Source organism: Larimichthys crocea, chromosome VII, assembly GCF_000972845.2.
Source record: "Larimichthys crocea isolate SSNF chromosome VII, L_crocea_2.0, whole genome shotgun sequence".
In the NCBI taxonomy this organism is placed as follows: Eukaryota; Metazoa; Chordata; class Actinopteri; family Sciaenidae; genus Larimichthys; species Larimichthys crocea.
Window position 1 is genome coordinate 5566025 of NC_040017.1, and position 22163 is coordinate 5588187.

Sequence of the window (22163 nt, forward strand, 5' to 3'; positions counted from 1 at the left end):
GATATGACATCATTCATAATTCATCCATCAACAGCACCTCTCATTTCCTCTCTGTCAGCCACTCATTCCTCACACTTTCATCCTCATACCCTCTTTTTTTTCCCCCTCCCGATATCACTCATCGGTCAACTTTCATACCTCTGCCATGTCATTGCCTCTTGCTACGTCTCCCTTCCTTGTTCGCGATTCACCTTCCTCGCCATCTACCGTTGTAGGTATTGTATGATTTATAGAGTCATTCAACGCGGCGCCTGGTCCATTGATTGTCTATCAGAGGAGGTGATTTTTCAGGAGATGGTGTAGGATTATTTGATGGCTTTGCCTTCTGATTAGTGACGGACACCAGGCATAAAGACATCATCTGTTCCCAGACCACACGCTGTCAAAAAACACGCTGGGCTGTAACACTGAGACTCAACCGTTTATTAAGATTAGATAAGATTAATGAAGGCTCTTTTCTTTTGTTCCTTTGTTTGTTGGCAATTTCTCAGTGAGTTTATCTCTCATCCCCCAAACTCCCTCCCCCTCCCCCTCCTCCTCCTCCTCCTCCTCCTCTGTGTGTTTTGCAGATTGCAGAATGGGAGGAGATGCAGCTTGATGAGCAGGTCAACTTCAACAACTGCAAGATCGATCCCGCCCCATTCCAGCTGGTGGAGCGTACGTCGCTGCACAAGGTCTGATTGTGAATACAGCTGTTCGACCTCTGTGTGTGTCTCTCATACTAAAATACAAGGATGTGTCTTTGCTGCTGGGTGTGTGTTTTAGTTTATCCACAGTGATAAATACCTCTGAATTTAGAGTGATTCCTGGTGCATAACATTTGCCTCAGTTGTGGGAATAGGTGTACAGGTACTTATTTGATTTAGGTAAGTGTGTTTGTATAGCAGGTCTCAACAACAAGGCAATTCAAAGTGCTTTGTATGAGATAAAAAAGGCATTAAGGCAAGATTCAGAAGAAACACAAGCTGATATAAAATGACACGTATAGGAAATCCAAATAGAAGCTAAAAGCAAATAAAACATGAGTGCAGTGTACTTTTTAGTAAAAGGCAGTGGTAAACACAAAAGTTTTGCACATTGATTTAAAAGAACTGACAGAGGAAAATCTCATGGAGTTTTCATGGAGTTTGTTGTTTTTCTTCTTTGATGCTCAGTCAAAGTAAAGATCTGAGAACCGGAGTGAAGTGTTCCACTTTCTTGAGCCTTTTTGAAGAACTTCCGAGTCTGTGTTTTACATCAGCTGCAGCTCCCTAAACGACTGTAAAGACAGTTAAAAACATAGACACATTTCGAAATCTTGATTTGTTCAATGCAGTTATTCAGTGATCGTATGGGATCACAGCCATTTAGTGTTATTGTTATATATACTGCAAGTCTCTGCCAGTATCTGCATAATTATGGTAAAATTTTGAGTTGTTTTCTGCTAGTGGGAGCATGTAGATGTTGAACAGAAGAGGCCCAATAAAGGAGCCTTGGGGAACACCACATCATTTTTTATAAACTGTGCAATTATTGATTGACACATTACTGATTACCTGTCCTTCAAATAGATTTTATGAGATCACAATTGCGCACTGAAAACCAAGTTATTATTAGTTGTGGTACAAGTTATGTTTTTATTCTGTGGTCAAAAACCTTATTGACACACTTAAAAAACATTTAGAGAACAATTTTTTTCTTTCTCTTTTATCACATTCTTTGACCGCCAGACTGCTTTGAATGCAGGGAGACACAATATGTTGAAGGCTTCAGTTGTAAACATGCATTGTGCCCACATATATTACACATTATCACATAGCATCCTGTGGGTGGAAGAATAGGTGGTAAAAAATAAATAAAAGATACTATAACTAGGAAATCCTCAGCATTTTCATACCAGAAGGCATTTCTTCTCTCAATGCCAACGTTTTCTATTATACTTTATGTCATATAAGTATTGGGTTTAGGCCATATTGACTCCCTGACACGAACAGTCAAACTTGAAAAATAAACTTCAGAGCAGTTCCAATCCTCCAGATCCTCCTGTGGTGTGTAGTGACACTGAAGAAGCATGCAAACAACCTAATAGAACAGACAAAAACACACATAAGCCAGTTCTTCCCCTACTGTGTGAAGGAGAAAGTGAAAGTGTAGTGTGAAGATGGGAGCTTTAAAGCTCATGTTGGTAGATTTTTGGAAGTCTACGGTGCACACACACATAATTCAGTGTTTAAAACCCTCACTTCCGTACCAAGCATACGCACAAAATCTCACACACACACACACACACACACACACACTGGACTTGGCAGCATCTAATGTTCTTCATTCATAATGCTACCTTATTTCTCTCTCTCTCTCTCTCTCTCTCTCTCTCTCTATCTCTCTCTCTCTCTCTCTCTCTTTCTCTCTTTCTCTCTTTCTCTCTCTCTTTCTCTTTCTCTCTCTTTCTCTCTCTCTCTCTCTCTACTCTTGTCCTCTGGGCGCTGTGTGAATACTCTTTAAACATTTAAGAGAGGGATCCTGCACCAATCCATCTCGCTCCCCTCCCTCCACTGCACACTGCCAAAAGCCAATACCACGCACAATCTCCTTCAGCATATTAAACACCGCCCGCTGCCACTGCCGCTGCTGTATGCAGGTGTGTGGGTGTGTAGTTATTCTCTCTACATCTTGCTCTGCTCTCTCGCTCGGCGTCACTGGATCTGGCTACCATTCATCCCATGCTTTTTACTGTTGTTGTTTTTCTCTGTTTGTCTGTCGGCCCTTTTGTGTCGGACTATTCTGTTTCTGGAAATATTTACATGATAATATGTTTCTGCAGTCATAGCGGTCTGTTCATTTCTGGTTAGTGGCTAACAGGACTCGAACCGAACCACACTTCCATTATTTTGTAAATAGATTTTCATCAAAGAAAAGAACTCTAGAAGCTATTGCATCTTATTATGTACAAGATAAATAGCATTAAAAGATGGATTGACACAAATGATGTATATATGAAACATGCAGGGTGACAAATCAAAGGTGTTTGTCACCTACAAGCCTCAAAAATAGCGTCAGTTTTCCCTCTCATAGATGTCCGTGATCCCCATTCCCTGCAGTCTTTGAATGATGGTGATGAAACACAAAATTTCCTCTTCCTTTTAAAGGTCCAGTGTGTCAAATTTTAAAGGACTCTGTTATGCTGTCTGAGTATGACAGCAATGAAAAATAATATTCATAATTATGTTTTTATTAGTGTATAATCACCTGAAAATAAGAATGATTATATTTCTGTTACCTTAGAATGAACCTTTTGATATACAGACGTTGTGTGTCCTCTTCCTCAGAATTTGCCCTGTTTCTACAGCAGCCCAGAAAGGACAAACTAAACACTGGACCTATACAGTTTTGTCTTTTTTGCACATTTTATGGCCTGCGATCAACATCTACAGCAATAGATGTCACTAAATCCTACACACGGCTCCTTTCATTTCTGACATATAGTTTTCTTCTTATTAATCTCTTGTAATAACACTATCCAACCACACAGGTAGTACTGAGTTTATGTGAATATTTCCACCCAAATACACTCAAGCATGACACAGTGTTGTTTGTGATAGTCAACACAAACAACGTTCATGAGAAGTCAGTTTTTCATTTAAAGGAAAAATAATAATAATAATAATCCCCATTATGTGGTTGCAAAGGTTTTTACCTTTTAGAGTCTCTAATGTCTCATATTCCTGTGCTGATGTTCAGTCGATTGTAAAATACTATTTGCAGCACCTCTAATCAGTGAATTACACTTTAAATAGATGTGAATAGGCTGAATTGGAGGTGAGCTCACTATGTCCCCAGAGAATCTACTACAGTATATCCTTCTGTGGGGAAACTCTCTAACAGATTGGATTACAACTGGCCCTGGCCAAAAAGAAAAGAAAAAAACACTTAACAATCTTCCTCTTGGCACGGCCCCTGTTTGCTTGGCACAGTGGGATCAATTTCTGGCATCAAATGTCCATTCTGGCTAAACAGAAAGTCCCATTAAACACTAAAAGCATCTCGAACAAAAAGTCAAGATGGCTTCAGTCCTGCAACCTTTCTGATCCGCCACTGAAGTTTTTGACCCTGTCACTCTTTTAGCTTTTAGCTCCACGCCGCCACACACGCCACGGTAACTCTAGTCATGGCAATAAGATGAAATTAAACTTTAATGGTCCCCGTGGGCTAACTAAGTCAGTGCATCAGCAAATACAGTACTAATATGGCGTAGAGTATAAATAGAGGAGAACAGGATGGTAAGAACATGCAAAGCTTAACAATAAACAGGGGAAATTTGAGGATTTACCAGTTTAAGACTATTATTATAAACTGGTCTTGACATTTGTGTCCTTTTATACGAAACACTTGGCATGTTTTAACATCCTCAACCTGCGTTTCGACCTCATTCATGAGACAGCTGTTACGGGTTAATGCATGGTCATCGCCATTAGTAGAGACTCAAGTCTGCAGGTAGAGTTCCACACAGATCGCCGCTAATGACATATGATAACATACAGCTACACACGAGTAATAAAGTTGTGCTCTTGTTGATCGGGGAGTCTTTGAAATGTGAAACGGGGGCAACATGAAATAACGTATTAATGATGATAGTGAAGCTTGATAAAAGAGCTGGCTTCTCTGGTTGTGCTGTGGCTGCTCTGTTGAGGAATCCTTACGTACAAAATCAAACTACTAATGCAGGCTGGAGTAATGTGCTGCATTCACTGTGTGTCTGCAGCATTGTTCCTGTCAGTACTTTTCAACTCCAGTATATAATCATATAGCACACCTCTACATCACCGGTAGAGATGCTTGTTTGCCAAAAACAAGCAACCTTTGACTTGCATTCAATGCACATCAGAAAGAGGGACATAAAGACAAGTCCGCTCAACGTCTTCAGTGTTCTTCTACTTTATTGCTCCTCATCTTATTTGTGTTTGGGTTCCCATCTGTTCAGCCTCTGTCTGTATTTTGGATTATTGGCTGTTTACTTCCTTCTTCATGTTACCTATCTGATAAGCTATCACCTAAAGCTACTATTACACTTTCTCCAGATGTTGACTATGATGTCTGATTGGCTGTTGAACCTCTAGATCATGCATGGTGTTCATGGACTCATATTTAATATTTCCCAAAGTGATCATATCCCATTCAGCTGAACATCCGACTAGTTGAATGAATCCATTGTGAATGGAGTTGTCTGTGTTGGATAATTGAATTCAGTGGTGCATCTCCCTATTGGTGCCTCGTTTTCTATTTAAAGTAGGATCCCAGCGCAGTATTGTCTCTACTTTGTACTGTTTCCGATCCCAACCTGCCTCTGCTGTTTTCTCGCAGACCCACACCATCTTCTCCCTGCTGGGCCTTGACCACGCCTACGTCACCAGCATCGGACGCCTCATCGGGGTGGTTTCCCTGAAAGAGGTAAGAGTCTTGTGACAGGTTCATAATTATTAATTATTAAAGCTTTTATACCTCTTGAACCTGAACTTATGATCCAAATTTTGTCGATTTATTGGACACCGGCCTTATGTATCGTTTATACAAGCAGCATAGTCACTGCTTTCATAACTGTAAAATCACTGTTAGTATAATCAGGAGAGCTGTCACCGTGCCATACACATACACACACACACACACACACACACACACAAAGACATTTCAGTCAACATTAATGATTCCTCCTCCCTCCGCCTGTTATGTACTGTGACAGACAAAAGGCTGCTTAATATTGCTGTCTCTCTATTGTCTCTGTCTGTTCTCTGCCCCCTCCCTCTCCTTCTCTTTCCATCTCGCCTGCCTCACAAACAACTGAAACCCCCTCGCGCTGTGAATTGGCCAGGAAGTGGCGAGAGGATTGTTGCTAAGTGCAACGCCGCTTTCCCCGTCCCTGACATTTAGGCTTTTTTGTTCTGCGTTCCACCAGCAGACAAAAACCCAGCCGAGGCAGATAAATCTCAGACTCTCCCAGTCCGCCTGTCTGTCACACAGACACGCCGTTATATCCATGAGGAAGAGGAAGAATCACAGGGATGTTTGTGTGAATATAGTGCATAATTCCTACGCTATATCATGCAGACAGTCTTCTTCTCTGGCCCACCACAGGATCTGTAGCACCCAAATCCTTCACCTTATCAGTCAAATGATTAACGTGGCCAGGCCAGACAGAGAATTCAATAATACTTTCTCACAGAGAGAGCAGAGAGGGATGGGATGAAAGAGACAGAGGAGAATCGCAACAACCTTTCACACAGTTTCAATGTGTTTCTTTCAAAAGTATGGATACTTCTTATTTAGAGGTCATATAAAGCAAGTGTGATTAGTAAAAATATTAGATGGTCATAGAGATTAAAAAAAAGAAGGTTGGGATGTAATTTTCTAAAGAACACTGCATGTTATTGAGAGTGCATAAAAACTACTGTGGCTAACATAGCTGCCACGTAAAGCATAAAATCTGTGGCAATATCTTAATTATTTTTGGTCACAGTCAACAGTCTGGGCTGGACTGCACACAAGTTCTATAGGTAGCATTTGCAAATAACAAAAACTGCTTGTAATCAGTAGTCGGTGTCTTTTTGATTGGTCAAACCAAAGATCTAAAATGAATTGACTCATTTTGATGTTCTCTGATGAATTGTCAGTTTTTATGAATGTTTCTAAAAGGCATACTGCAGTATGTGGAGGCAGAAGCAGGTCTGACCCTCAGAGTGGACATTTTTCTGATCTACTTTCATTTCAGCTGCATGTAGGCGGTAAAGGGCAGCGGTGGAGATCAGACTTGTTTTCACCTCTCTTTTCTCCTCTCCTCTTATACTGCAAAATGATTCAGCAAACAGCAGCAAAAAATCAAAGTCACACTGACCTCACTTTCCAATGCACGCTGCCCTCTGACCGTGAACTCTCTCTCCATTACATTTTGGAAAAAAGATTGAAGTTCCAAGTTAGAAAATGGCTTGTGTGCCTGTGCATCACATTGCAAACTACTGACACGATCCTGCGCTGTAGAGCAAGGCCAGTACAGCGTCGAGGTTAGCGGTTCTATTTCCACTGTGGCCACCCATGGCAAGACTTTGTGCACCGCAGCATAATAAAGAAGTGTGAATAAAACCCTGTACCAAATAACACATTTTTGGCATAGAGTCTAACTTAACCCTAACCCTGTATCTTGTGTCCCAAACTGATACTGCATACTGATTCATTCTAAGAAGGTTGAAGACATGCAGAATTGGCACCATTTTGCATTGATGGATGGTTGGAAAACTTTATTTCGATCTATTTATATGCTGCTATGTTGGGTCTTCACAATGAATGGATTGGTTTTCATCTTTGATACACCCAAGAAATGTGAGCGATTATATTTTACTGACTGTTGCACGACCTTTTGCACCGATGGAAGGAAAAATACCTTCCACATCTATAGTATTCGGCTGAGAGAGCTTGTATCATGTAAATTTTTTCCTCTTCTTGTGTCCTTGAGGTTCCGTATGGGTTATACTGTACATGAGGGCCGAATGCATTGACACGTGAACACGTGTGTAGTATAAACAGAACAGTGTCCACTGTATTCATACTTGTTGTAAGCAAGACACAGATTCTAGTAGGAGGCACAAAGAACTCCAAAGCTCAGAGGTTGTGGTTGGGTAAAGAATAAAAATGCTACGTAGCTCCGACGGGTGCTACCTGTGCCTACCTAATCTTTGCGCCTTCCTTTCTAACTTGTCTTTCTCCATCCAGCTTCGCAAGGCCATCGAGGGCTCTGTGACAGTGAAAGGCGTGAAGGTGCGTCCTCCTCTTGCCAGCTTCCGTGACAGCGGCACCAGCAGCAGCGAGAACGAAGCCACCGAGCTCCACAAGCTGTGGGATCGCCACAAGAGCATGTCACTGCCCAGGGAACACACCCCGTCCGAGTCTGATGAGAAATCCCAGTGAAGGAAAGTAGAGGAGGAAGGTGAGCAGGTGGAGGAGGAGGTGGAGGAGGATGCATTGAGATCTTTAAATCCCTTCCAAAGCCACAAACATGCAAAAATCCTCAGGGCTTAGGATCTATATTTAATTCTGGAAAGAGTTCTACTGCTACGCCAGCCTCTTCGTAACTCTCCTTTCTCTCCTCCATCCACTTTGCTTCATGGACCCAGTGCTTTCCCCGGGGGGGGGGGGGGGTCTTGCACTGACCAAGCCAGACACTCCGCGGGAGAGTGGAACACAACTCAACCTGTGCCCTGCTCTCAGTTTACCCTCGGGAACCAACAGCAGAGCGAATGTGGATTAGGGGAAAAAAGAAAAAGACACGTTTTGGTCAAATCCAACATCTGGGGACTGGGAATGGGTTGAAATCTTAAAAAAAGGGATTTTTTTTTGTTTTTTGCAAACTTTGTTTAGCTTGTGTATCTTTAGAGCCAGGATCAAAGTTGTCTTTTGGAACACGTCTTCCATTTCAGTAGAGGAATTCAGCAACGATGATGAGGAAGAATAACATATGTGTGTACTGTAAGAGTGAGTGTATGACATGAGAAAATGTGAGTGTGCATGGAGACTGGAGGTAGCAAACAACTATTTCCTACACGATTTTATGTTTATTGCCTGCAGGACACATTTCAGTCTTTTTTTTTCCCCGCTTGAATTGTTTCTGACTGATCAGGTGGTCTGGGTTTAACTGGAATTTGCCATTTACTCTTCAGTCTGTCCCATCGGCAAGCACTGGACTAAGGGGACAGATGCCTCAGTTTTCTGTTCTTTTTCTTCTTTCCATTATTCCTCTTTTTGATCATCTCTTCTTTGCGAGTCTTAATGGTCAGGTTGAGAGTACAGTCTATGCAAGCAGACGTGCCTGTTGGCAGTGGCGGAAGCACCTGTAGCCCTTTTCCTAATGTACACTCCTTTCATACTGTAGCTACGGCCTTACACTACAAAGACACACAGAAACACGCACAAACAAAGACGGCGGCAGCGGCGATGCACTCCGACAGTCGAGGTTTTCTGCTCCTCTAAATATAGCTCTTAATAAGCGTTCCAGAGAAGGTTGGAGGCGGATGGAAGAGGGCAGGAAGCGGGGGAGAGACGAAGCGCGGGGAGCAAATGGATGGCTGAAAGAATGAAGACATCATTACCTAACCAGCTGCTCTGGGCTTTCTCATCAATCTGTCTTTGATTTCCATGTTAGCTAACGTCCATTACTATCTGAGACACACTATCCTCACCCTACCAGCTATGTGATGTAATGGTCGAGGGCTGAGGCAGACGCAGTTGTCGACATGTACACCACCAGATGACAGCATGTGAGCGGCTTGATTAATGCATGGCAATAGCCTGAGTGAACCATAGCGCGATCCGGTGAGATTATCCAATAAAAAAGCTACAGGAAATCCATAAATGAGCGAGTAAAGATTTAAAATTTACCTTGTTTACCAGCAGAAGTCACCACGAAACGATCACTCCAGCCACTCCAACCCAACATGCTTGACCGATAAAACCTGGAACTTGAGCCATTAAAGTTTAAATGACAACATAGTTCCTGATTCAGCAAGCAGGCTGGCATGACAGATAATGTATACGTGCTGTGTATTTAATAATTCATGTCAGCCATAATGCTTGAGGCTTGTCAGTGCACACTCTGCTCATCGACAGAAGAACATTGATTTGTTTTCTCTCTCCTCTCCATTTCCACTTCCACTTTTTTTTCTTTTATGTGAGCTACTGACCCCAAACACGTCCTTGAAGTCACACTCCTTTCCTTACTTTTTTCTTTTTTTTATCTTCTAATTTTGTTGTCTGTTTCTTGAAAATGGACATCCGCTACTACCTAGAGAATTAGCTCTCCTGTTTGGATGCCTTAAATATGCACTCATACTTCATTGTAGTTTTTTCAACGTTGCATCGCATGGATTTTATTTTTGGTGGTGGTCTTGACTTGCTGGACGCCACTGAAAGTAAAATACACAAAAAAAAAGAAAAACAGCATGGCATTGCATGATGGAGTGCATGTGAGTTTGTTTTCTACGATCGAAATGTACCAAAAACAAAAGCTTGATTGGAATGAACATGAGACGAGTGAAGAGTGTTGTGTCTCGGTATGTTTGCCATCTTGTGCCTGTATGTTATGTGTCTTTACAGTGTTTTATTTTATACTTCTAATGTCGGATTATTTCACTTTGATTGGCATCTTCCATTCATCCAATGAGCTTTATTCATTGCCTAATTTTTGAACTCGGGGTGGAGTCTTTGGGTTAGCAAAGTTAAGCTTACAGATTAATATATTTAACATCATTCCTGTAATATAAAATCATAATTTAATGTCTTAACCAATCTTTAATTGTTGACTATTCTCTTTTTGAAAGAGATTTTGGGGGATTTGTTTTGTTATATTTGTTGTATTTGTTGTTTTTTCACATTTGATGATTTTACAGTTTGATTTTCTTTGTTTTTTTAATCGTCTGATATATTTCTACTAAGATGTTTATTTGTAAAGTGCAAAGAACACTAACAGGGTGAAGGCTCGCAATGGTCGCCTGATAGGAAAGCAAACAAGGAAATGTAATTGTGAAGCCAAAGCAGGTTAATGTTGGAGGGACATGTTCATTCCACAAGTGCCTACATTGACTCCTCTTCTTTATCAATAAGCAATCGACACCGAAGTGTTTGGATCTGGCTTTCCAGTCATGTGGACGAGGCACTTTTCACACACACACATACACATTTACACAGATATGTAAGCGGGGTGGATGTGCGAGCGCTGTGTGCAATTATCACCATGGCAACCTGTCGCAACAATCATCGCCGTCGTCACACACACCTCTCCCCACAATCTGCTCGCTCCTGACTGACTGAGATCCACTCGTCTGATTTGGTTCTGTCCATTTGTTTGTGCTTTTCATCGATTTTTATTATTCCACCTCCGCAGACATTTCAAAATATATTTCATTTTTCATTTCTAACAGACAAACATAGACTGAGGTATTTATTAGTCCGTATTAATCAGAGTAGAAGTTCTCAAATGTTTTGTTTCCCATTCTTTTTACAGACGATCTCCTCGTAGGTAATCGATTTGTGCAATAACGGTTGTTCATCTCACTTTGTAACCCAGTTTTAATTGATGACATGAATGCAAGATAACCTTATTTTTGTAAAGAAACCTGAAAAGTGTAAAAAGATGTATGTATATGAGGAGAACCGACACTCACACAGGAGCTTGTCTGTGATAAAGTGATGTTTGAGTGATGGCTAAAGGGGGAAGGTTTCCCAAAAGCCTCAATTAAAGCTTCAAATCAACATTCAGATATTTAAGGGCACTGTCTGCATCTTTTAGGTGTGGTTAAGCCTTTCTTTATGAGGAATAGCTTGGACTCTTTGGGAAACCTTCCCCGTCTGGTCTTAAAATTCTCTGTGTGAATCTGCTGCATGGACTGTAGCTGGCGCTCTCATACAAGCCCCTCCAATCCACCCCCCAACTCTTAAGCACTGATGCTGAGTCAGTTTTATCATGCTCCTCTCTATCCTCTGCTTCAGTCTGAGAGGCTACGATAAGACCAGATTCTCACATCAGCTGTTGCGGGTTATCTTTTATCCCCTCCTTGGGGCTCTTAGGGACTGTACATAGTACATACTGGAGGCCTCCACACACCCTGAGGGCCAAACCAGACGGAGCTGATCAAAAAATCCAGAGCCATTTTTCACACAGAAAAATTAAACATTGTTTTGTATATCAGGGATGAATAAATGAGATTTTAACAAACAAAGATTGCTCTTTGTTCTCTATCTCCTATTCTTTCCTGTCAGTCACAGCTGGGAAGCACCTAGAGTGTTGTTTGTCTTCCTCTGATCGTCCCAGCATGGAAGCACACACAGTAATACCATGATAATGTTCAAATGAGTTCATTTTGTCCCAAATCTTTTTATAGCACAGGAAGTCAAAGGCATTGTACAATATTTGCTCCAACCCTGCTTTTTGATCCGATGAGTGGTCCTCCATAAATACTGCAACATCCACATTTATACCCTGTAATTTCATCTGTCCCAGCTCACTGAATAAAGCATTTTGTATTTTGTACTTTTGGAAAAACATTTATTGTAAGAAAAAAAAAAAAACTGGTCAGAATGCTGACGGCGAGGCGAGTTTGTGTCGTGCCAGAACGACACAACCACCACCAAAATTATTGACTTAGGGAAATGATTTATTCAAGTTGGTGTGCTGTTGGCTTTGAGTGTTTCTGTTTTATATTTTTTTTAATGGTTAACCTTTTGAGCTGGACCATATGTTCCCACAGTTTTGTGTGTAATCACTAACGGAGACAACTGGACAACAGTTTCTCCAATCGTTCCAGTGTTGACCAGAGTTGTTGGAACAGTGGTGTAGTGGCAAACAACAGCATACAGTACCTGAGTGTTTTGTTCTGTTTTGAAATTGAGTTGTTCCCAGCAGCGAGTAGGGACTTTGTGACCTGGCCATCTTCTAACTAAATGATGTTTGGAGAACATGTTGGGCAACCAACCACGTCTGTACAGATGTGATCTCCATTAGCTCATGGATGAGCTTGTCAAGAGGTACCTTAGGGGGGTAAACCAGTAACAAGGCACATTGTGTTTAATGTTTAATACTGTTTTACCATGTCATTCCACTTTATTGCACTTTTTTTATGGATTAGAATGTTACAATTTCTGTTTTGAAATTAATACCAAATAATGTCTGGCCTAAATTTCATGTGTAAAGCTACATTAGAAATACTTCCAGCCTCAGATTTGCTTCACCTCCCAAAGAGTGAGATGGAGAGAATAATAAGCTCAGCCTTAACGTTGGATAAAGCTGCTAAAGTGTCGTAAACATCCCCAAAATATTGAAGTTACTCAAGTCACTTCCAGTAACGAAGCTCGAAACTCAACTCAGCCATTCTCCCACTGGGAGTGTTAACTGCAGCAATTGGCTCTGTAATGAACTGCAGCCACAACACTTTTCTTCACAGTCTCAATTATGTGACTGCGTTTGTTTCTCTGTCCGTGTTTTTCTGTCCCATCCTTCTTGCGAATTCTCTTTCACACAAAACACACAAACACACACTGCTTCATTTTGTTTTTTTGTTGCGTGTGAACGAGAGGAGAGCATCTGGACTGTAACGGGTGGTGAGTGCAATGGTAAAAGCTTAATGAGCTAAATGAGTTCATTCGTTAAGTAGGCTGCAGCTCCGTCCCTCAGTGAGTTCCAGGTAGAAGCACGAGACCGTCTCTAGGGAGACGAGCTGTGTGTGTGTGCGTGCGTGCGTGCGTGCGTGCGTGCGTGCGTAAGTTCTTGAAGACAGAGACAGAAAAGTCAAGAATGAAATGGAACAAAACACGCCTGCAGTCGCTCATCTGTATTGCAATGAATGAGGTTAGAAATACTTGAGCCTTGTTGAGCAGAGCGCCATCTGTGCATGCTGATGCCGCCGTTGTATATTACACAAAGGTGTCACTCGAAGAAGTCTTCCTGCCTCCCAGTCACTGTTACAGTGTAGGAAGTGCCTGTCGCACTTGGAGTCTGATTGATGTAATCGTTGCTAAGAGTTGCAGACAGGCCTCTGGAGACAAACGCACTCTGTTCTCTGTCTGAGCGGGAACATGTCTTCATCAATGCCATATCTTTATAAGAGGATAGAAACACGTCAAAAAGTATACAAGTGCAATTTTTCTGTCTGTCAATCTGCAATTTTACACATTTCAAGCAACATTGTGTAGAAATTGGTATTTTTGCACTTTAGTGACCCCAGTTTCAAAGTGCAACAGCACTGTGGTAAATATGGACAGCTGTACACATGTATTTGTTCTGATTATATTACTTATGATCAAAACAACTTTGCTAACAGCCAAACATCAAGCAAGGTCAACAACACAACATATAGCAGCCAACTAATATTACTTACTAGTCCAACAACAAGAAGCCCTGCTCGGCCTCCTTTTCTCAACTTCTTCTGGCTTCATCCTCTTGCCCAGCTCCTGTTCTGGCACAACACTGGCTCTGCTCCCCTTCAGTATTCTCCCACACCTCTGACTGAAAACCTCCACTTCTTCCCGTTAGTGTTATGGTGCTCTGAGCTTACAGTCCGGGCAGCTAATAAACTGAGCTACCATTAGCTAACAGCAGCTACAGTTAGCAGCAGTGTACTTCACTGTCCATCAGGAAACTCTGTAAATCAGAGAGTTTAGGCGGAGAAGTCGGAGGACATCAGAGGGAAAACCAGAAAACATTTTCTCCGTAAAATATGATCCAGTTTCACCAAAACCAGTCAAATAGTTGGTGGGTACCCAGACACAGAAATAGGTGTAGAGAGAATGACAGAGGCACAGACATTCATCTGACTACATGTCAGTGTAGAATCCACAGGATTTAAAAAGTTACACATTGTTGCTTCAGAGCTGCACTCATCAGTATTTTTATATTGATAGATCAAAAAATATTGAAAAAGGGGTCACTTGTAGTGACAAACACACAGCATTATCACCCAACAGCTCCTAACTAGTTTCTTTTAAACCACAATAATCAACCTTGTTTGTAGTCACTGTTCCCAGTGGAAAATCTCAGATAAACTCACACAACCTGTCCAAAGACCAAACAAGATACTGAAAGTTTTCTCACACTTCTAACTATGAACAATCTTGAGCATTGTTACTGCGTCTGGGTGGGTGGGAGGAGGAGAAATGTGGTCCCCAATGTTTTTTCTTGTGGCCAGAAAGTAATAATGGACCTCCACAGGTTTAGTAATTCAACTGTATATGTGTGTGTGCAGACGCAGGTAGAGGAGATGAGTGGTGACAGGCATGAGAATTTCATTTTGCCTGTGTAAAGCCTCACGTCAGTCCAATTTTCTTGATCATTATCAATGGCTCAAGACAAGTGTCTGGTTGTTGTCAGAGCTGTTGCTGTTAATATTCACATATACTCCTGAAGAGAGACTCACTGCAAGCTCAAATCTGCTGACTTACTTTGTAAAGATTTAAGTTAAAGCAGAAGATGTTTCAAACAAACCAATTCACCCAGTGTGAAGCAAACACTGGGGCCCCTGTGTGTCTTCTGAACAATGATGGAGTGGAAAGAAAACATCATTAAACTATCAACCATCCCAATTAACAAAAGCTACTTATACTTTTTAGTGAAAACACATTTATTGCCCATTAAAAACAAATGTTCATACAATTTAGTCTACAGACAAAGTTTACTACTGTTTGACACTACAAGTTTACAAAATGATCATGAACTAAGTTGATTTATTGCATCTTTCAAATGAAAAAGATCACATGCATTTTCAGAGAGTTTCAATAATCTGTGTGAAGTTTATCAAATCAACTGATCAGCCGTAACATTATGACCACAGACAGGCTAAGTGAATAACACTGATTATCTCTATATCATGGTCTGTCAGTAGGATACATTAGGCAGTAAGTGAACATTTTGTCCTCGTACTTGATGAAGGAAAAATGTGCAAGCATCAGGGTTTGAGCAACTTTGACAAGGGCCAGATTGCGATGGCTAGACCAAAAGTGCAGCTCTTGTGGGGTGTTCCCAGTCTGCACTGGTTAGTGCCTATCACAAGTGGTCCAAGGACGGAAAAGTAGTGATGGGCAGCAAAGGCTCACTGACGCACATGAGGAGCGATGGTGGACCTGTGTATCTGATCCAATGGACAAGCTACTGTAGCTCAACCTGCTGATAAAGGTGTGTTCTGACAGAAAGCTGTGCATCACAGTTTTTGGGGCTGCATAGATGCAGACCACTTAGGGTGCTCAATCGATTCAGGATCTGTGGGATGTACCGGGGAAAAACAGGTCTAGTCCATGGCGGCCCCACCTCTAATTTACAGGTCTTAAAGGATGTACTGCTAACGTCTTGTGGTGGCAGCAAAGGGGGTACCTACACAATATTAGGCAGGTGGTTGTAATGTTATGGCTGATCGGTAAGTGGTATATATATGTACATAAAATGATGATATCAAACAGTGGTAGATGAGACGAGAAGCACCATAAGGCCAGAGGTCAAAGGTGAGCTTCACTGCGGTAGGTGGGGATTCCCAGTGGCTCTAGCCCACCTATCGTCACGGTCCGGCGGACACTCACCACCAGGGTACCATCAGGGTTAAGAGTCCCACTGACCGACAGGGGGTCCATATCCTCCGGAAACAGGGACTTATGGGTGAATGTGTCACTGATGCTTCCATCGTCAAGTACCTGAAGGACAGAGACAGAATGTTAGAAGAAGATGGAGGTGTGGGCTGAGGGGACAGCTGCTGGAAAGGGTTAAACGGACGCAAGAAGGGATGAGGAGAAGAAAGGTCATCTAACAATGGAGGAGAAAGTGAGAAAAGCAACAGGGCCAAGAGAGGTGCGAGGGCGAGAACCAGTGAAAGAGAGAGAGGTGAGGTCAGTGCCAGTCAGAGAGAGGGAGAGGGGGGAGGAAATGAACACTGAACACTAACTAGTTCTCTCTGAAGACGTGTTTTTGCTGTTAAAGGTTTAATGCGAGTTGAATGCTTGTGGATTTTGCCAATTTCTCTGCTGACCCTTGTTAAAATGATCTTCCTGCACCGTGGCAGAGGCTCACCTCCTCCTTCTGCTCTCACCTTTTAAACATGATTAACGTCAAACTGTGAGAGAAGAGAGATGGAAGGCAGGACGCGCAGCTCATAAGAAGACGCTGTTGCCTCATTAACTGCAGTGGTATGTAGAGTAGAGCTGCAACTAATGATATTGAAGTCTCATTCTGAAATCTCAGTAGAGGTGAAGTGACTTGTTGCAGGACGATAACAGAGTTTGTTGTTGGAATACAGAAAGTGTAGCTTAGTGTTTAACATCATGGCTGAATGTTTAGCTGATTTTGACAATGTGCACGAGGCCTTTGAATATGATGGCCACCCATATTTATTTGTGCCGGTGTGTACGGATAAGACTACCAACTGAAGAGAGGACAAGAAGAGAGAGAGCCTGGCAGAGGATGGGGGTTCAGCTGGGGGACTGAGTATGTTATAGAAACAATCAATTCTAGCAAAATGCAGTGTACTGTGAGTACCCGGACAGTGCATTCATATCAGTCAAAAAGTTGAGTGTGAAACACTAGACACCTCTTGCCCCTCAATGGTCACCATTTTGGCTACATAGTGGTACATGTTATATAATAATCATAACTATGTTTTCATGCATGTATGATCTCCTAAAAATAAAAATCTTTTTGTTAGTTAAAAATTATCCTTTTATATCTACGGTGGGAGTGGGTCCTCTTTTATGGAGGCTGCCATATTGAAACACTGTGTTTCTACAGTAGCCCAGAACAGACAAACTAAATACTAGAGATGTCCTTTCGAGTCTTGTTTCTCCCTTACACTAGGAAGGTGAGGGTGATGTAAAGGGGATTGCGATGCAGCGATTTCACCACTAGATGTAACTAAATTCTTCACTGGACCTTTTAAGTGCAATTATATAAAATAATGAAAAGCAGTGAATCCACACATTTGAGAAGCTAAACAAATGAATCTATCAAAATTAAGTTTCTGTTGATCATCCAACCAATTAAATGACCAATGATTTCAACACCAGTATGAAGCAGTTGCAGCTGCATTTGTATCATTAGTATCAGCAGCAGTAATTGTAATATGACAATAGCTATCTGGATTTATTTTATATGACAATGTTTTTATTTAAGGATGCTGAGTGCTGTTAATACTGCAGATCAGATCAGATCCAACTGACTGACTTCAAAATAGTGAACAGTCAGTTATACAAGTTTCTGACGTCTGATTCTCTCACAGTTATATCACAACTGTAGTGTGTGTGCATGTGTGAAAACACTTGAGTCATGTTCGCATATGTTCTGCTAGTTCCCACTCACACCCTCAGAAGTATAAAACACATCTCTGTTCATTTGTACTCACACACACACACACACACACACCTTCTGGGCGTGAATGACAACATGGTGGTTGTAGGCCATCACCACTACGTCATGTGGCTCAAACTGGCTGACGTCAGCTGATATGTAGTAGCTGTCTCCCAGACTTCGAACTCCACCAGCTGTACTGCTCTGCCGGCCTGTCACAGTGCCACCTACTGGGGCTGCAGTGAAACAGCACAAGGTTAACATTTCAACTTATGCAGAAATATATAGATGTAAATAATAATACAATTAATATTATGGAAATATTAATGGCAATGCTAAATAGTATATCAGTATTAGAAAAAAATAATTACAGCATGAATCCATATGACAACATTTTCAGTATGTTAACCTGCTCACATCACAAGTTGTAATTCAAATGTGTCGTACTTTTCAGTCATACATTTCTACTAAAACTATCACAATACCACAAGCCACAAAGTGTCCAATATTAAATAATGAATAAAAAGACATTTTGAATATCCAGGCAACAACTTCTGTGGCTGTGAAGTAAAGTCATTGTGCCCACAACTGCAGTTCCTTGAATGTCCACTTGAGGCTGGTGCCGACACCAATGATCAAGTTCATATTATAACCACTAGGCATTGCTGTTATTAGAGGAGGCAAGATTGGAAGTTTGGAAAATTCGATACACATTTATGAGGACATTACAAAGTGTATAATGTGTGTCTGTAAACTGTATAAAGTCTTGAACGGTGTCATCCCATCTATTGAGTGAGGGAGAAGGTGAAATGCTGCCCCCTATCTTTTTAGAGCATGTACACAAGAACTACACAATGCTCCTTTAAGTGTGGTTAATCTGACTGGCTGAAAGATGAAGAGAGATATTATGAAATATTGAACTTGAGTAAAAGGAAGTCAAATCTTCTAGAATTAATAAAAGTTAACTCCAATAAAACGATAATAACTAATAAAAACCATCAATTATTTAACAGTATCATCTATTATTTAACACAGTATTTAATCAGTTATATATTTTACACAATGTTATCTTTGTAATTATGTATTTCACTTTAGTATTTATTAAATATAATTATTGAAGCCTTTGGGGTTCCATATATTGAAGCCAAGGGTTATTGCTCAGTTGTTTGGGGTCTTTTTGTGTTTTATGTTCAGACGAGAACACAAAGACTGTTAACGGACACGAGAGACTGAATCTTCTGTTTTGGCTGTAAATGAGGTTTACTGCCAGTCTCTCGAGAGAAACTCTTTGACTAAAGAAGAGACTCAGCAGGAGCATCAAACACTTGTGGGTCTTCTTTTTTTTTCATTTGAGTAGACATTTGAGTACTGAAATATTACCAATGGGTCAGCAACATCATATTTCAAGCCCAGTTATTGATTATGCTTTAATCTGCCTGAACAATCACACCAGTAATAAACCTTTTTTATGTGGTGCTTTGTGCAGCATTTATTAAGTCTTTGGAGGCTTCAGTGTTTTATACTGGTGCTCCACCTTTTCTTTAGTTTTTTTTACCTTGCTATTAGTTCTTTATGTGGCCCAAGACAATGTCTGGAGCCATGCAGACTCTTTCTCACAAAGCACAGAAGCTATTATGACTCTGGCTCATTACTTTCTCTGAGAAAGGTCTTTTTCTTCTCTATGGCATTTTTCTTTCAATCAACCCACTGTAATGTGAAATACTAATGCCTCTTTCCTGCTGTTGGAGAAAATGAATGAAATAGGCGGTAGCCTGTGCCTCAAAAAAAATTCTCATAAGCAAATAACTCATTCTTCAGTTGCTCCAGAAGGGGTTGTTAAGCATGATGTTACTAGAAAAAAAGCTCAGCTAAAATTGTATTTTTTCTATAATTTAACACCAAAAAATACGCCTTCATCAATAATTTGTTCTTGGTTACTGAACTCCACAGAACATTGTTTTTGAACAATCATAGTTTAGTAAATGTAATATGGCACACTTGGCAAGCTTTAGATTTCTCTCCATGGCAAGGTTGTTCATGGGTAAATATTCTGTAAAGAGATTTTCCAAAACCAGAAGAAAAATCTGCAAATGATAGCATGTCTGTCTAGTAGTCACTAGTTTACTACTTACAGTTGTAACTGTGAGTTGCTTCCATGGTTTTCCATGACAACTACTTTGGGGCAGTGGATATTATTGTATCCACTGTGTGGTATTTCCTCACTGTGTGGAAAGCAGGGAACCCTGTCAGGGAAGCCCTGTTCTACTCTTTGTTGGATTTGGGGAAGTTAAATAATCCAGCGACTCAGCCAACATTCACCTAAATTAGACTGTTTGACAAACACATCTTCATCCTGAAAGAATTTTCTCTTGTAACAATAATGGTTGAAATATACTGTTATCTACTGTAACTGTATCCTTTGCCAAGCACATGCAACTTCACCCCAGATTTTTTAGCACGTATGTAGCCATAGATTGCATATTTGCACCTACTTACAGGATTCAAGTTTTAAAACTGGTCACCAGGAACATTAATGTCAGCTGGTGGCACCATTTTCAACCAACTCATGGAGCTAACATCTAATGATAAGATCTGATAACTGTTGATTTTTTGTAACATAACGGATTAGAACAGAAAGCTTGACAAGCATTACAACAGTAACTAATCGTGACCGGGCTAGTCAATTCTTTTACCATTGTGTCCATATGAGGATCTGCTGTGCCTGCTGAAGGGGGTCAAACGGTCAGCGGGGTCTTCTTCTCCAAACAGACTGGAATGATCGGCGGAGTCAAGAAATTGCTCAAAAAGCGGATCCAGAGAATCGGACGATCCACCCAGTGAGCCCTCCGACCGATAGGAGCTGGAGGTACTGTAACGCGACGATGAGCGGTAGGATGAGGACGATCTGCGGCTGGAAGATGTCAGTGATGCCATTGCAGAGGATATAGAGAATCCTTTCACACACACACTTAGAAAACACACTCCCACTCTCTATGTGCCCGGCCTCTGAAAACTAGACTTTTTTCTCAGATTTGATTTGTGTTCATGCTCAATCTAAATACAGACAAGTCAAAGAAGTGGGTTACCGAACACTATTAAACTCTCACTCATTGTCCAGGAGTCGTTGGTGTGGGGTTTTATAAAGCCTTGGTGCATTGTGGGTAAGTAGAGCACAGCATGGGGTCTGTAGAGCTCTTCCTTTAGCCTTAAATGGCAGTTTGTCCAACCGCTGGTGCCAAGAATGTAACGGACAAACTGATAAGGCGTGGAGACCCCTTCTTATTCAGGCACACACACACACAGCAGAGATAAGGCTGAAGGGGGGCTCTTGGAGATGCTTCTAGCATGTGGTCAGAAATAGAAGAGCAGTGAGTGGTCAGGTCGTCCGTTAGACTGGCCGAGCACACAATGTGAACACTTTATCAATAATGCAAGAGAAAATTGGCCATTTACGTTCTGCTTACCTGCTAATGGAATAACAGATACACTCTAAAGTTCAAATCTGAAATGGAGAGTGCTTCCTGGGAGAACACATTCAAGGCCAAAATCACAAAATGTGCAAAATGGTTTTTAGCCCGACAAAAGCCAAAGTGTATACAGCCCTGGATGACCTTTACATTCCCTTTTTTAAAAGCTTTAATTAAAGTGACATTTGCCTATTGACAGCATGGCTGTTCTCAGTGCAGCATGTCAACAATGACATTCAAGACTGTCATATTAATACTTTTATAGGACATATGTGTGTGTGTTTTTCATTTGACGAATGACAGCATATTATTTTGCCCTTCAGAATAATGTAGTCTCAGTCATAGCAGGGACACTTTATATGTGAGCTGTAAAGCTGAAACAATCCAGTTAATACTAGCTGCATACATCAACATGACAGTCCCAATTTGTGCTCTTGGGTGAAACACTTGTATCTGTTCTTGTGTAAAATATTATGCATTAATAAATCTTATATAGCATATTTTGAAGAGGCTTTTCAAGACAAGAAAGTCTTCACTGTGACCTAAAAAAAAAAGTGCAGGATCATAGAAAAAAAACCATGTTTTTAAAATGCAGAGACACAGCTGTCTCCTTCAGTTCCTCACAGTCAGCAGTAGAAGACTTCATCAATTCAGCTCTCCTGCCAAAGGTGCAGTGGTTTCCACTGGGAATAGTTTTAGTCTCTGGGTGAGACATTTTGGTCTCCAGAGCCCAGAATATAGTATCTCTCCTGACCGGTAACAGATGGTTTATCCTCATGAGGTGCACTGTGGTTAAAATCAGAAGAGAAGGAATGATGAAATGACGTTAACGAGGTAAAAGCTGAAAAAGAACATCAAAGAAACTA

At 41.1% G+C, this 22163-nt stretch overlaps 2 protein-coding genes across 6 annotated transcripts in view; one reads left to right on the forward strand and one right to left on the reverse strand.

Moving 5' to 3' along the window:
* clcn2c (chloride channel 2c) overlaps window positions 1-11735 on the forward strand; it is a 160136-nt gene extending 148401 nt beyond the window's left edge. For all 5 annotated transcript variants that reach the window (XM_019270105.2, XM_019270106.2, XM_019270108.2 and 2 more), the window contains 3 exons: window positions 570-674; window positions 5341-5427; window positions 7738-11735. In XM_019270105.2, coding sequence (XP_019125650.1) covers window positions 570-674; window positions 5341-5427; window positions 7738-7932 — 387 coding nt within the window. In that variant the 3' untranslated portion in view covers window positions 7933-11735. The remainder of the gene's footprint in view (window positions 1-569; window positions 675-5340; window positions 5428-7737) is intronic.
* Window positions 11736-15589: 3854 nt separating this feature from the next.
* Window positions 15590-20925, reverse strand: hspb12 (heat shock protein, alpha-crystallin-related, b12). The gene is made up of 3 exons (XM_019270087.2): window positions 20524-20925; window positions 17906-18066; window positions 15590-16188 (listed from the first exon to the last, which is right to left on the reverse strand). Exons 1-3 carry the CDS (start codon window positions 20762-20764, stop codon window positions 15997-15999), a joined length of 594 nt encoding a protein of 197 aa, XP_019125632.2. The 5' UTR covers window positions 20765-20925; the 3' UTR covers window positions 15590-15996.
* Window positions 20926-22163: the final 1238 nt, after the last annotated feature.